The sequence below is a fragment of the Camellia sinensis genome, chromosome 2, assembly GCF_055761805.1.
Source record: "Camellia sinensis isolate YWXY chromosome 2, ASM5576180v1, whole genome shotgun sequence".
NCBI classification, from domain to species: domain Eukaryota; kingdom Viridiplantae; phylum Streptophyta; class Magnoliopsida; order Ericales; family Theaceae; genus Camellia; species Camellia sinensis.
Genome location: NC_138962.1, coordinates 213,262,315 through 213,275,572, shown reverse-complemented (window position 1 = coordinate 213,275,572; position 13,258 = coordinate 213,262,315). Strand labels below are relative to the sequence as shown.

At 31.2% G+C, this 13,258-nt stretch overlaps 1 protein-coding gene across 3 annotated transcripts in view; it reads right to left on the bottom strand.

Moving 5' to 3' along the window:
- The window catches only part of LOC114270580 (putative disease resistance RPP13-like protein 1), a 126,199-nt gene extending 117,286 nt beyond the window's left edge, over positions 1-8,913 (bottom strand). For 2 of the 3 annotated variants that reach the window (XM_082916885.1, XM_082916886.1), the window contains exon 1: positions 4,375-8,913. In XM_082916885.1, the coding sequence (XP_082773011.1) occupies positions 4,420-8,688 (4,269 nt within the window). In that variant the 5' untranslated portion in view covers positions 8,689-8,913 and the 3' untranslated portion in view covers positions 4,375-4,419. Of the gene's footprint in view, positions 1-2,551; positions 2,614-2,704; positions 2,897-4,374 lie in introns of all 3 variants that reach the window. The other variant, XM_082916887.1, reaches the window with a different exon arrangement.
- Between the last annotated feature and the right edge of the window lie 4,345 nt (positions 8,914-13,258).

Sequence of the window (13,258 nt, the reverse complement as noted above, 5' to 3'; positions counted from 1 at the left end):
CTAATGAAAATCATTCAGTTTCAATAACTTCTTCATGTGTAACATTAAGAAAGGTAGCTATAGCATGGCTAGTCTGCATATATCCATCAGGAATGAATTGATAGATTAAAAACTCAATATCCACAAATAACTTAGAGAGAATAATATATACTCAAGGCAGCTCAAGTGGCAAATCAAGACAAATCCAAAATGGAGTGTGCTGTTAGATAATCATCAAGTTCACAAAAATAGGATTCTTCTCCATATTACAAAGAAGAAGTTCTAAGAATCAATCACTGCAGAGCTAGAAACATCCATTAAACAATTCACCACTAATATCAGCCTTCAATTATGCATAAATTACACTAATAAACTTGTTCAATACACAAAGCTGGATCAAGTAATTTATAGTTACCAAATACAAATACGATAATGAAAGCAAAAACCACAATAGTTAATTTTTACAAAAATCTAATAAATGACTACTTGCATCACTAATACTGAAATTCCATAAATGGTAATAAAGTTAAACAATTGATTCCATAAATCATAAATGCATAATATTTTCCTTTATTAAAATTTTGAACAAATTTAATTCAGATATATTCTTTGAACATAAGGATTGTTTGTTGACAATTCCTTTTTAATGCCATAAGTTCTCTTTTTTTAACCCATTTTTTAAATATAAGCATAAATCCTCACCTAAACTGTCACATAATGTTGTAATCATCTCCTTGGATATTAGGAAAATAGTGATGTATAAGGTAAATAACATGTGAACACCTACAAAAGAATTCAAAGAAAGAAGAAAATGAAAAAGGATAACAAAAATATTAGAAGGAAAAAAAGGGTAACATAAGTATATATTAATTTCTATGCTTTATGAAAATAGTTCATACTTTTTAGTGTACAAGATTGACCTCATTTAAAATAAAATTTTCAAAAAGTCTGAATAATAATTTCAGATTTTCAAATTTCCAGTGGGGTCACTTCACTTGACCCAACTTTGTTATACATAGCTTTGCCCCTAAGAGTCAAGGCAATACACCAACAGCTACTAAAAGAATACAAAAGGGAAAAATTTCCCAAACTAAAGATGGACAATAGGAAACTATTCCTCCAATTGTAATAAGTTTAACATAGTGCACATAGAAGACACGAGGGCTGTTGCATGTGCAGTTACACCTAATTTTAATAGGTACCATATGCCATTTGTTTGGAACCAAATAACATGAAAAACATAGACAACACATGAATGAAAAACTTTTTGACATGGATTTATCTTTAATATATATGAGGAACAAAATTTTCATTTGTTTCCATTGAAATGGCCAAAATGTTTCCATTGCCCAAGAGACCGAAGTGAAACACTAGTGGAATAATAAAATTCAAGTGTTTTCATTGAAACACATCAAAACATAGAGTGATATACCGAAAGAATAAATTGTATCTATAAAAATTTAGAAATTTTCATAAACATTTATTACTACTGCTTAAGTAAAATTTTAGACCTTATTGGAAACTCCTTTCTTAATAAAATTGAGTTATTTGACAATACTTAATAATTTTTAGTTCATAGTAACATTAGTTTTTTAATTCTTTTACGTGAATGACTATATGAATCTCAATTTGTTTAATTAATCAATTATTAGGCTTTTATAAATTTAGATATATTTCAATTTATATTTTCAAAATTTTTTATTTTATCTTCATTTCATAAAATATTTTCCGAGATGTTTTTGTTTCTGTACTATTTGAAACAACACACCGTAACGAAATTTTGATCTTTATATGTATATAATATTACTTGAAATCCAAAGACCAGGAATCATCAATTGGCTGATTATTTGTGCACAAAAAAAGCAGGCTTCCACATACAAATGCAGTAGACATGACATTATACAAATTCAATTACAATATTTATGGTGTGTTAAACATCCACTGGTTCTGAATTGCTTAGGAGATTAAGCATATGAAATACAGAACATGTTAACAAATATACAAAAAATTGACAAATTTTATGTAATGTGCCCATTAAAAACTTTGATGTATAAGAATATACTTTTTTTTTTTGTTGTTGTTGTTGATAAATAAGAATGTACTTAATATTAAAATATCAACTAAAGCCAACAAGGTAGCAAAGATTAATCAAATAATGTCGACTCATCTTCTGAGCAAAACGGGTAGCATTTTCCTACTAATTTTCAAGGGGTAAAACAACAGGAAGATACTTTACCTGTATAATTTAATGAATGACTTCATTCAACTTTTTATAACATACAAGTTATTCAGTAACCAAAATTCAAATTATAATATAGTTAGGGACACATCATGTAAATGCATGTACATTTAAGCTGATGAATAATCAGTAGTGATGATCTGCGAGAATGAGTTAGTTATCAAAAGAAAAATAGCAAATTGGGGCATCACTATAACAACCTATATATATGAATTGCCACCTCATACACTATACTACCCAAAAATTTTACAAACAAAAATAGTGGGGGAAGATAAGCTCACTACATTTACAGTATATGTAACTATAGATAAATAAAAAAATCACTCAACATACCTCCATAAAATTGTGAAACTCTGAACATTCTAAACATAAGCTTTCCCAAAGCTATATTTCCCCTAAACAAAATGAAAGGCCATATGATGCAAGTTAAGTAAAGATATTACAAAAGACAACACTAAAACGGTTTCAACTAAAGAAAATTCTTACCAAGAGTGGTCAAAGTGTACATGGGGGTAGCGAACAATCACTGAATGGAGAGGATATCCGGGGACAAATGCACCAAGTTGGAAAGAAATGAGAAGTCTTCCATTTGTTGTGGTTCCCTCGGGAAATAAAAGCAAACGAGGAAGTCTATCGGAAGAAGCCTTTCTTTGTATTCAGATACTTGAAAGTACATTTCTGTATCAAATAATCCCTTATAAATTGATACACTTAATACTTTGAATTCTTTTCATGCAAAAAATGTAACAACTCCAGGAATACAACTAAAATTACTTTCAGTTTCCATATTTTTAGAACAGCTCGCCAAAATGAAATTTGGACGCCTCATATGCATATATTTGTTTGTAACTTTTTAAGTTAGCCCTTATGACAACAAAAAAAATTTGTTTTATTTTTCTAAGCATTTGCAAACTACTTACATAATTTCATAGCATTTCATTCTCTTTCCTTTTTTTAAACATTACCCTCATTTGACCAGCCAAAAAATTCCACCTTAACAAGAACATTACCCTCATTTGACCGGCCAGAAAATTCCACCTTAACAAGAATTTGTACTAGCTTTAATCACTTTCAATCTAACTTTTCCCAGTCACTAGATAGGCAACAACTGAACAAATATAAAAATAATTTATTAATGACTAGCCGAGAAAACCCAAAAAACTAAGGTTTGATTTTCATAATCAATTTTGAAAGATAATTTTCTAAAAATTTGTTTGGCTGTATATTCTAAAAATAGTTTTTAGAAATTTGGAAATCCAAAACATATTTAGTTTTTAGAATTTGAAATAATTTTTGAAACTCTGTTTGGTTTTGGAGTTTTCAAAATTGGTTTTTAAGTTTCAATCCATATTTTATTGTTTTTAGTGAACTTTTTAAGTAATTTAATCAATATTTTTAAAGTTTTTAGATTCACTCAATCTAAATACACCTAAAACGTATAAAATTTATGAAAAAAATCATTAAAAAAATCACTAAAAATTAACAAATATACAAATTTAATACATTTTCCTATGTATTTTGTATTTATTTAATTTTTAAAGATTTTTTAATTTTTTTAAAAATATATGTAGATTAGATGCATTTAAAAAATAAAAAATAAAAAATAAAAAATAAAACAAATTAGCCAATATATTAAAAAAATACAAATTTAAAATTTAAAACTATTTTTGAAAACTCCAAAACCAAACAAAATTTTAAAAATTATTTACTCATTCCATAATGGTCCTCCGAATTTAAATTTAACATATTTTTTCATTATTTTTAAAAATATTTTTTATTAATTCAAAATACAAATTCATTTTATTTTAAATTTTTATATGAATTTGCAAATAACTTCCTCATCCAAAAAAAATTGATTAACTTGAAAATATGATATACTGCATACTTCAGTGATCCCTCATTCAAAAAAAAATTTGAAAATCGATGATCAAAAAGACTTTAAAAATTAGCAATGAAATCTTTGCTATCAATTTGATTGTTTGATTAAGTTTTTTTAAAATTTGTAAAAGTAAAAAAAAATAAAAAATAAAAACAAAAATGAAAAACAGTTATGGTTTTTTATATGATTTTCTATTTTTGAAAAAATATTTTGTTTTTAAAATCAGAAAATAATTTTTAAATGTTTATATTTATCAAATTAGTTTCTGTTTTTATACCTGGCAATTTGACTGCTTGTATTGCGGTGGGAATCTCCACAGAGCTTATCGCTCATCATTGACGTCAACTTCAGGAATGTGAGCTAATTGGGGCCAATATTTGCCTTTCCCCTTTTGACACTTCCCTTTTAGTTTCCGACTTCCCCTGATGATCCGCAATTCCTTAAGTGAGGGAGGCAGCCTTTGCACCGGTAATGATTTGAGCATAGGGCAACCACCGATTTCAAGTCGTTCAAGAGAGCCGAGATTTTGAAACAACTTAGAAGATAGCTTCTCCAGATTTCGGAATGCCCAGATGCGAAGAATTGTCAGAGAGGTGGGCAGCAACATCCCATCTATCGGAAAGCTGGAACCCACCGGATGTTCTTCTTCTTCTTCCCCTGAAATCAACAGTCTTTTAAGAGAGGATAAACTGTGCAAACCAATCTTCTTGAAGTTGTTGTTCCATTGTGAAATATTCATATCCAGCTCTTGAAGAGAAGTGAGGTAGTTGATGCTCTGCGATCCGTGTGGTAGGGCCTTCAATTTTTTGCATCCCCCGATATTCAAATCTGTCAGATTTGTTGCAGAGTGGAACCATCCTTCCGGAATGTACTCCAAATTCTCACACCCATACAAGATCAATTCACAGAGATTCCTGAGATTATTATTATTAGGAAGGGCATCTGGCAAGTATTTCAGCCTATCACAGCCACTGATCCAAACAGACTCAAGAGATGGACAGTTAATTTCCATCCCGTCCTCTTCTAGCAGTGCCTCCAACTTTTTACACCTCCAAATCCGAAGCTCTTTGAGTGTGGGTGGTAGCCCCCCACCTCTGCACGATATCAAGCATGTGAGGGATGGACAATTCTCAACCCATAACACTTCAAGATTATTGTCATTAATCTGCGTTATCCACCCGAATAAGGATTGCAGAGCCTCACAACTACGTATGGTGAGTTTTTTCAGCGTGCGGGAAAAACCTGTCTCCGGAAAAGAGCCGAGACTTGGACAATTCCAGACAGAAAACTTTTGAAGAAAAGTGAAGGTATGTAGCAGCCGTGGCAGTTTCTCCAGCTTTTCACAATTATCTATTCTTAGATGCTCAAGCCTCACCATGCAAGACAGTCCCTCTTCTTGTTGTTGCTGATGTTGCCCTTCATTTTCTTCATCCTCATCTCCCTCAAACAATGAAACAAGCTGGGGGCAGCCTTCAATTTCCAAACGTCGGAATGCAGGGAGACTGTGTTGCACTCTCGCCTCATTCTTCCACACTGTCTTGAGTTCTTCACAGCTAGTAATCTTCAACGCTTCGAGTTCCATCAGCCCATGAGTAACCCATTTCGGCAAGAGCTCAAGTTTCTTAATCATGCCAATGCTCAAGGAAATCATTGAATTTGGATGCGTAGACTTTGCATTTGCCGATATCACTTCACCATCCATACTCCTCATCTCAAGGACCGCTTCAAGGCTTGTTAGAGGAACGTCATTCATAGCTATCGAGGTGAGTGATGGGAGACTAATGCTGGAACCTTCAACTAGGAATTGTGGGCACTCTGAAATCTCTAGATTATTCAAACAATGTAGATCCTTGGGCATCATCCCGCAGAGTTTGGGGCAGTCCCTAATCTCTAGATTATTCAAACAAGGTAGATCAGTAGGCAACATTTTAAGAAGTTTGGGACATTTTATTATGGAGAGATACTTGACACGAGTGAATGGTTGAACTTCCTTGTGATCTCCAAAAGTATACCAATCCTCCCATTCTGGCATATTCTCAAAGCTTAGAGTCTCCAGTAACGGAAAAGGTTGAACGTCACCCTGCCCGTAGAACTCACAACCGACATGCTTTAGTACATTCATTCCTTTAATGTAAAGCTTTTTGAGGGAGGGTAGTTGTCCAAGTGGTGGCAAGAATGCACAATTTCCACAATTATCTAAATGTAGGCAAGCCATATTGGAGAACAGAGGATCTCCTATCCAAGTCGGAAATCTTGAACCAAGGTAGCCTTTGATATGGAGCTTTTTTAAATTCTTGTGAGGTCGTAGCATGTCAAGCACTTCTGTTTCTACTCTTCCATCCCGTGAATCATCTGAGTTCACACTCCATTCCATCAATAACACATTTAAGCCCTGCTTATCATTTAAATTCGCCTCTCTTGCATCTAGAGGATTCACCACATTCTGTAATCCAGATAGGCAAAGCTTCCCCCATAGATAAATTAAGTTCCCCAACTCTTTTATCCGAAGCCCATTGTTTTTACTAACAACGAAATTGGATAGTGTTTGAAGACTAACCAACTTACCTATTCCCAATGGCATTTCTTCTAAGGAATGTGCATCTGTAGTATCGAGATGACGTAGGTCAATTAGGTTTTCCAAGTTTGTTGGCAACTTTTTTAGATTTCGACATTCTCTTAACATCAATGTTTGTAGATTGTAGAGAGACCCTAATGATTCAGGTAATTCTTTAATAGAGGTGTTGGAAAGGTTAAGATACCGCAGATGTTTTAAATCTCCAATTGAATTTGGAACTTCTGTGATGGAATATCCACTCATATTGAGCACCCTCAAGCGTCTTAGCTTCAGGAATAGATTAAGGGGAACATTGCTTGCCAAATTATTACCCCATCTATATTTTGAGCAAAATGGTAAGAAAGTCCGTAAATGCATGGCTTTGTCAAAGATCTCAAATTTTTTCATACCCTCATGGTACTCTTGCATGTAAGATGAATGTCGAGCTTTCTTTAGATTCTTGTACTGCTCCTGATCGTTCAATCTATCCTCCATTCTAAAACAAGTATCTCTTGCAACTACTTGAGCCAAATCATTGATGAGGTCATGCATCACAAATTTACAGCTTTTACCGGTACTAGATGGTTGGAAAAAAGACCTTGACAACAATTCATGGAAGTACTCAGCTCCTACATCTTCCATTTGCTTCTCTCTTTGTTGTTGAAGGAAGCCCTCTGCCATCCACAACAAGACTAGCTCCTCTTCCTCAAATTCACAGTCGTTGGGTATTATTGAGCAGTATGCAAAGCAGAGCTTTAAATGTGAAGGAAGGTCATGGTAGCTTAATCTCAAAGCAGGAAGGATGTCACTTTTTTTGTGTGATAAATCCCATATTTTACTACGCAATACATTTACCCATTCCTCATCTCGTACTTTGTTGCGTAAAAGGCCACCAAGTGTCCTAGCAGCGAGAGGCAAACCTTTACATTTCTCCACAATTTTCTTACCAATTGATACCAAATTTGGATTTGCATCAATACTTGTATTCGCAAAGGCATGTTGTGCAAACAATGACCAACAATCCTCATCTGATAGGATCTTAACGTCATGAAGTTCAACAGTTGCCATCATTGTTGCAATGTCTCTGTTACGTGTTGTCACAACGACTTTACTCCCTTGGGCTCCATCATTGAAAGGTTTCTTCAAAACATTCCAAGCATTGTAATCTTCGTTGCAGACATCGTCTAAAATAATTAAGAACTTCCTTCCTGCCAAAGCCTTCTGTAGTTGAACTTGAGCTTGATCCAAGTTATTAAAACTACATGTTTGGGAAGTCACTGAATCATAAATAGTTTTTGTTATTTTCATAATGTCAAACTCATTTGACACACAGACCCATGCTTTCAGATTGAAATACTCCTTCACGGTTTCATCCTTGTATACCAGCTGAGCAAGGGTGGTCTTGCCAATCCCACCCATACCCACAATGGGAATTACACCAACGTTGTTATGACTTGATTCATCCCCCATTACGAGCAACTCAATTATCTTACTCTGATCGTGTTCTCGGCCGTAAACGCGAGGTTCATCAAATAAAGATGTAGACTCTGGTCTTTGCCAAGTCTTAGTAGATGTGGTGGTTTCAACAATCTTAACCAAATTAAGTTGCGAAGATCGATCAACACTAGTGCGTAATCTGGTATTGATCTCCTCAATCTTGGACCTTATTTTGAAATTAAACATAACATCTCTTGACTTGAAATTTGGGATGGGATTCCATACCTTGCTGGAACTAGCTTGGGGCGGCTTTGCCTTGAGATTCTGTCGCAAAGCTTCGGTGGCGAACTCATCCACTAAATCGTCCAAATCATATGCCAGATCTTGGAGATCGTCGAGCCACATGTTCACGGCTACTTCAGTCAGTTGCTTGTCCTCCGCGTCAATCAGAAGAGCTTGAATTTGAGACAGCATACTGGTCCAATTGGTGAGCTGCGCAGCAATACCTTCAAAGGTGAGTAATTTGGAGGAGGCAAAAGAGGACATCTTCTCAAACAGCAATTTGACGAAGGCAGAGAGGAAGATCTCTGCTATAGGCATTGTTTCCGATTACAGAACAGAAGCAAAAGCAAAGAGGGAGGTTGTTGAGTTTTCTTGAGTGAAAAAAGCTTTAGCAGTCTCTTGTGAGGAGAAGTAGAAATTGAGTGCTAAAGTCAAAGATGGCGTCTTCTTTCATTGGCTCCCGGTCCTTCTGCGAAAACAACATGTAAATTAAAAAAAATAAGAGATCCCAATTATTTTTTAATATATTTTTAAATGAATTCATATCTCTATCATGGTTAACCAGTTGGTAGAGAGCGGAGTTTTTAAAAAATACTTTTCAAAAAAAATTATTTTCTTATTTTTTGTATTTTTATTAAATTATTTTAATATTTTAAGTAATTTTTTTAATTTTTAAACACACCTAACATAAATATATTTAAAAAATATAATTTTTTTAAAAAAAATCTTTAAAAAATTACTAAACACCAAAAATATAAAAAAATTATAAATTTAGTATATTTTTTTATATTTTTGTGTATTTATTAATTTTTTAAAATATTTTTTATAAATATTTTACTTTTTAGATACATCTAAGTAAGGTGTATCTAAACAAGTTTAAAAAATGCTTAAAATTTTAAAAATATTCACTAAAAATAAAAAAACACAAAAAATAAAAAATTTAATTTCTAAAAAATTGAATTCAAAAAACTGAAACCAAACACACTAGTTTTGGGTTTTGGTTCATACATTTTTTTATGTTGTTGAAGTGTGATTTTTTCGTTATTCATTGTTAAATTTGAAATGAAAAAAATACTATAAGTAAAATAAAAGAGAAATCACAAGTAAAATTTAAAATCAATTATAAAGATCATTGGTATAATATATTCATCATATCGTTTGTCTTTATAATTTATTTTGAATTTTATTTTGATCTTGCTAATTTTGCACTTAATTTTTTCTATTCTAATTGTTAACAACATTTGACAGATGGACGATCTTGTAACAAAATTTAAAATGTAAGGACCAAAATATTCAAATTAAAATTATAATGACTAAAATGACACTTTACTCAAATTATAGAGACCAATGATTTAATTTACAATTTAATTAAACTTTTTTCTTTTGTAAGATATAATTGGACAAGTATTCTAACATAAATAATGTGGAGTAGTACTCTAAAAATACTAAATAATTGAAAAATTTTTTAAAAAAATGAATAGTTTAGATTATTATAATGAAACTTGTAGCAAATTCTATGAGTCTAAACAACTCTCTTCAATATAGATTGAGAACTAAATTTTTTATTTCTTATTATTTTTCTGAAGATTTGCCCGAAAATCATAAAAAAATATTCTTCTTCACCATAGTTTTTTTTTTTTTTGGTTGTGTTTCTTTTGGGCCTTAATTTGATTTTGTTGTTTGTTTTATTTTCTTGTCTTAGGTTGCAAGTTGAGCTTGCCAACCTGTAGCCTTGGATCTTCCCTGGAATCAGGCTAGGAAAAGTGGTAATGTTTATTGGGTAAATTAAATTGAAAGTTTTTGTATTTTGTCTCATATATCATTTTGATTCTCACATTTTTATATTCATTTTAATTTTAATTTTTCTATTAATTTGATTCAATTAATAATGTCAATTAGTGTTTTTGAAGTAAAATCGTTAATGAAATGATTGAGATTGGCTCACTTAAGAAAATTCATAATTTTGTTCTTAAAAGCATAACACATGCTACTTACTACTTATGTACACACTTTTCATTATTTAAAAATAAAAAAAAGTTAATGATTGTAGTCAATTAGTTTAAATTGAAATAATAAAAAAAAATTAAGGTTGAAATTGAATTAATTAAAATTACAGAGATCAAAATGATACCAAAATCAAACTAAAAAAACTAATGATTAAAATTTGCGCATGTTTATTTTTTTATTGTAATGAGTAATGGTTTTTGTTTGGTATGCATGAGGCTTTTCTCATACCACACACACAAGCATATCATACCAATTACTCATTTTTTGTGAATGAAATGTTTCTCCCCTCCCTCTTTCTCTATGGAATTTTTGTAGATGAGTTTCATATTAATCTTTGTGGAAAAAAGTTGTCAAAATTCACAATTTTTTATCAAATGATTTTGTATTTTCAAAATACGAAAGTGTGAATGTTTACACATTTTTTATTGAAAGGATCTTTTAATTTCACTATAAAAAAAAGGATTGTTCTTGTTCCCAAAAGTAATTATCAAAAACAGTTTATTAAACAAAATTTTCATATCAAGTTTCAATTTTCCTTTTTTTTACCAAACAAAAATGTTAAAAAGGTCCAATTATTTACAGGATATTTAATAAGGAACAGATCCATAATTTAAACTTTAGGAGATAAAAATACAAGTAACTTTTTGCTGAAAATAATTATTGTAAAAATTTAAATTTTAATTTATATCAACACAAAAAAGTGAATAATATTAGTATTAAGTGAATATTCTTTATCAACATAATTGAAACCAAAAATATAATTAGACATATTTTTTTTTATTTATTTTACATTAACTTAATTAATTATTATTATGTCTACCCTCCTTCTATTAAAGTTAATTATTTGGAAATATAGATTTTTTTCTCCCAAACTTGAGAATTTGCTAGTGAAATGTAGAGAAATGATTGAGAAACTGCCAAAACAAAAAAAAAAAAAAAAAGAAAAAAAAGGGGGGGGGGGGGTTATGGACCACATATAAAATAGATATCATTGTTATGATTTCTGGAAAAGAGACTTGTTTAATGCTTTTTTTTATTACTTTTTTGTTTTTTGGTTTATTGGTAATTGTTTTGTCACTACTTTTTTTTTTATTATTATTAGTAAAAAAAAAACTTTATTGATGACGAACACATACAAATACATATGAGATGAACATCAATAAAGAGGTGGAAGAGCAGAAACACATCATAGCTAACAAACTCAATCCCAACTAGGTTGGCACTGAGAAGAAAGCTCAATCATCTGCGAGCTCAACCACAAAGGGATGGTGAGAGACCGTGCCAAAAAAGAAAATAAAAAACCCCCAAAAACTCAACCCCCAAATCAAACTCACATTTCATTCCACACAATACATTCCTACACAATTCAGACCACACTGTAAAACCCAAGTTATTTATAGAATTATTTTAGATAGATTAATAATTAAAATAAATTGTATGGGTAATTTAGTAATCTTAAGAATTAGGTTTTCAACCCTTTTAAAAAAAGAAAGAAAAAAGAAAAGAAAAGGGAGCCTTGTGAAAGTGCTGCTGGGTATTTGGAGGCTGCTGCTGCTCAATGGTTTGAAGAGTAGAAGAAAACAAAAAACCAAAAAAAAAAAAGAAAAAAAAAGAAAAGAAAAAAAAAAAAGAGACCAAAACCAAAAGGATAAGGGAGGATTCATAAGAGTGGTGGTTTTGCTTTATTCATCACTTAGGTAAGATTTATTTTATTGTATTCTTATCTATGATTTTGGTGTTAATATATCAATAGATGATTTTATGGGCATATATGATTAAATAAATATATCGATGTAGTCTATGTTGAGGGTCTCGATTTTGCTCGATTTTAGAGTGTATTTTACATCCCGTTTGGGTGGTTCATATTTTGAGATTGATATGTGATGGGTTAAGTTTAATGGTGGTGTGTTTGTGGGATACACGATTGACTACAAGCAATTACAAATTTTTACATGTATATAAACAACAATAGAATAATATGGGTTGGGAATTTCTGAAGCCATGATGGCTTTGTTTTGATGCTAAATTGTGGGAGTTCCTAATAGACTATTGGGTTAATTTATTCTATTGCTGTTACAAGAAGAGATGGATGGATGCACATAATAATTGTTTATGCGGTGTAATATTTTATTAGGTTTGTGAGATTGAGGTGGATCTTGGTAATTTGAGATTAGCTTGGAAAATATTATTTTAGTTGTTTGAAGGTAAGTAACCTTCTATCACTGTTGGTTCATTTTTATTCCTATTGAATCGATTAAAATTATAAATATTTATTTATAGCCTTCATGTTCTCTTAAAATAAAATATGGGTCAAGTATAAAACAATATCGAATATTATTATGAAAGTTATTTGAATATTTTGTGAAACTATTCTGAAAATTGTACCAAATGTTTATTCTGAAAATATCAAATATTTTATTTTAAAGTTGTGTATTGTTTGAATATTTGAATATCACTCTAGTCTGACTATGATTTGGACCCTACCCAATGGGGGTTATTTATTGGCACAGAAACTAATTTCTTTTGGGGCTTTACCACCGGCCTATGTATGGTTCTGGGCCTTGTCATGGGCTAAGTGATCGTAGTCATTGAGACTTAGGTTTTATGAATCAAATCATTGAACCATCTGAATATCGAACCATCTGAATATCGAACCATCGATTTGAACAACGAATTACTTTGAATTATCTTGTTGGCTTTTCATTTAAAATGTATTGTACATTGTTTATTTTTAGCTATGAAACCATCTTACAAATAATTGTTCATTTATTGAACTGTAGAAAAAATTGTATTTATTGGTTATCGATTTATTTATTTATTTTTGTATACTTAATCTAGCTAGCAGTGATGGTTGGTTATTTACTGGGCTATCTAGCTTACC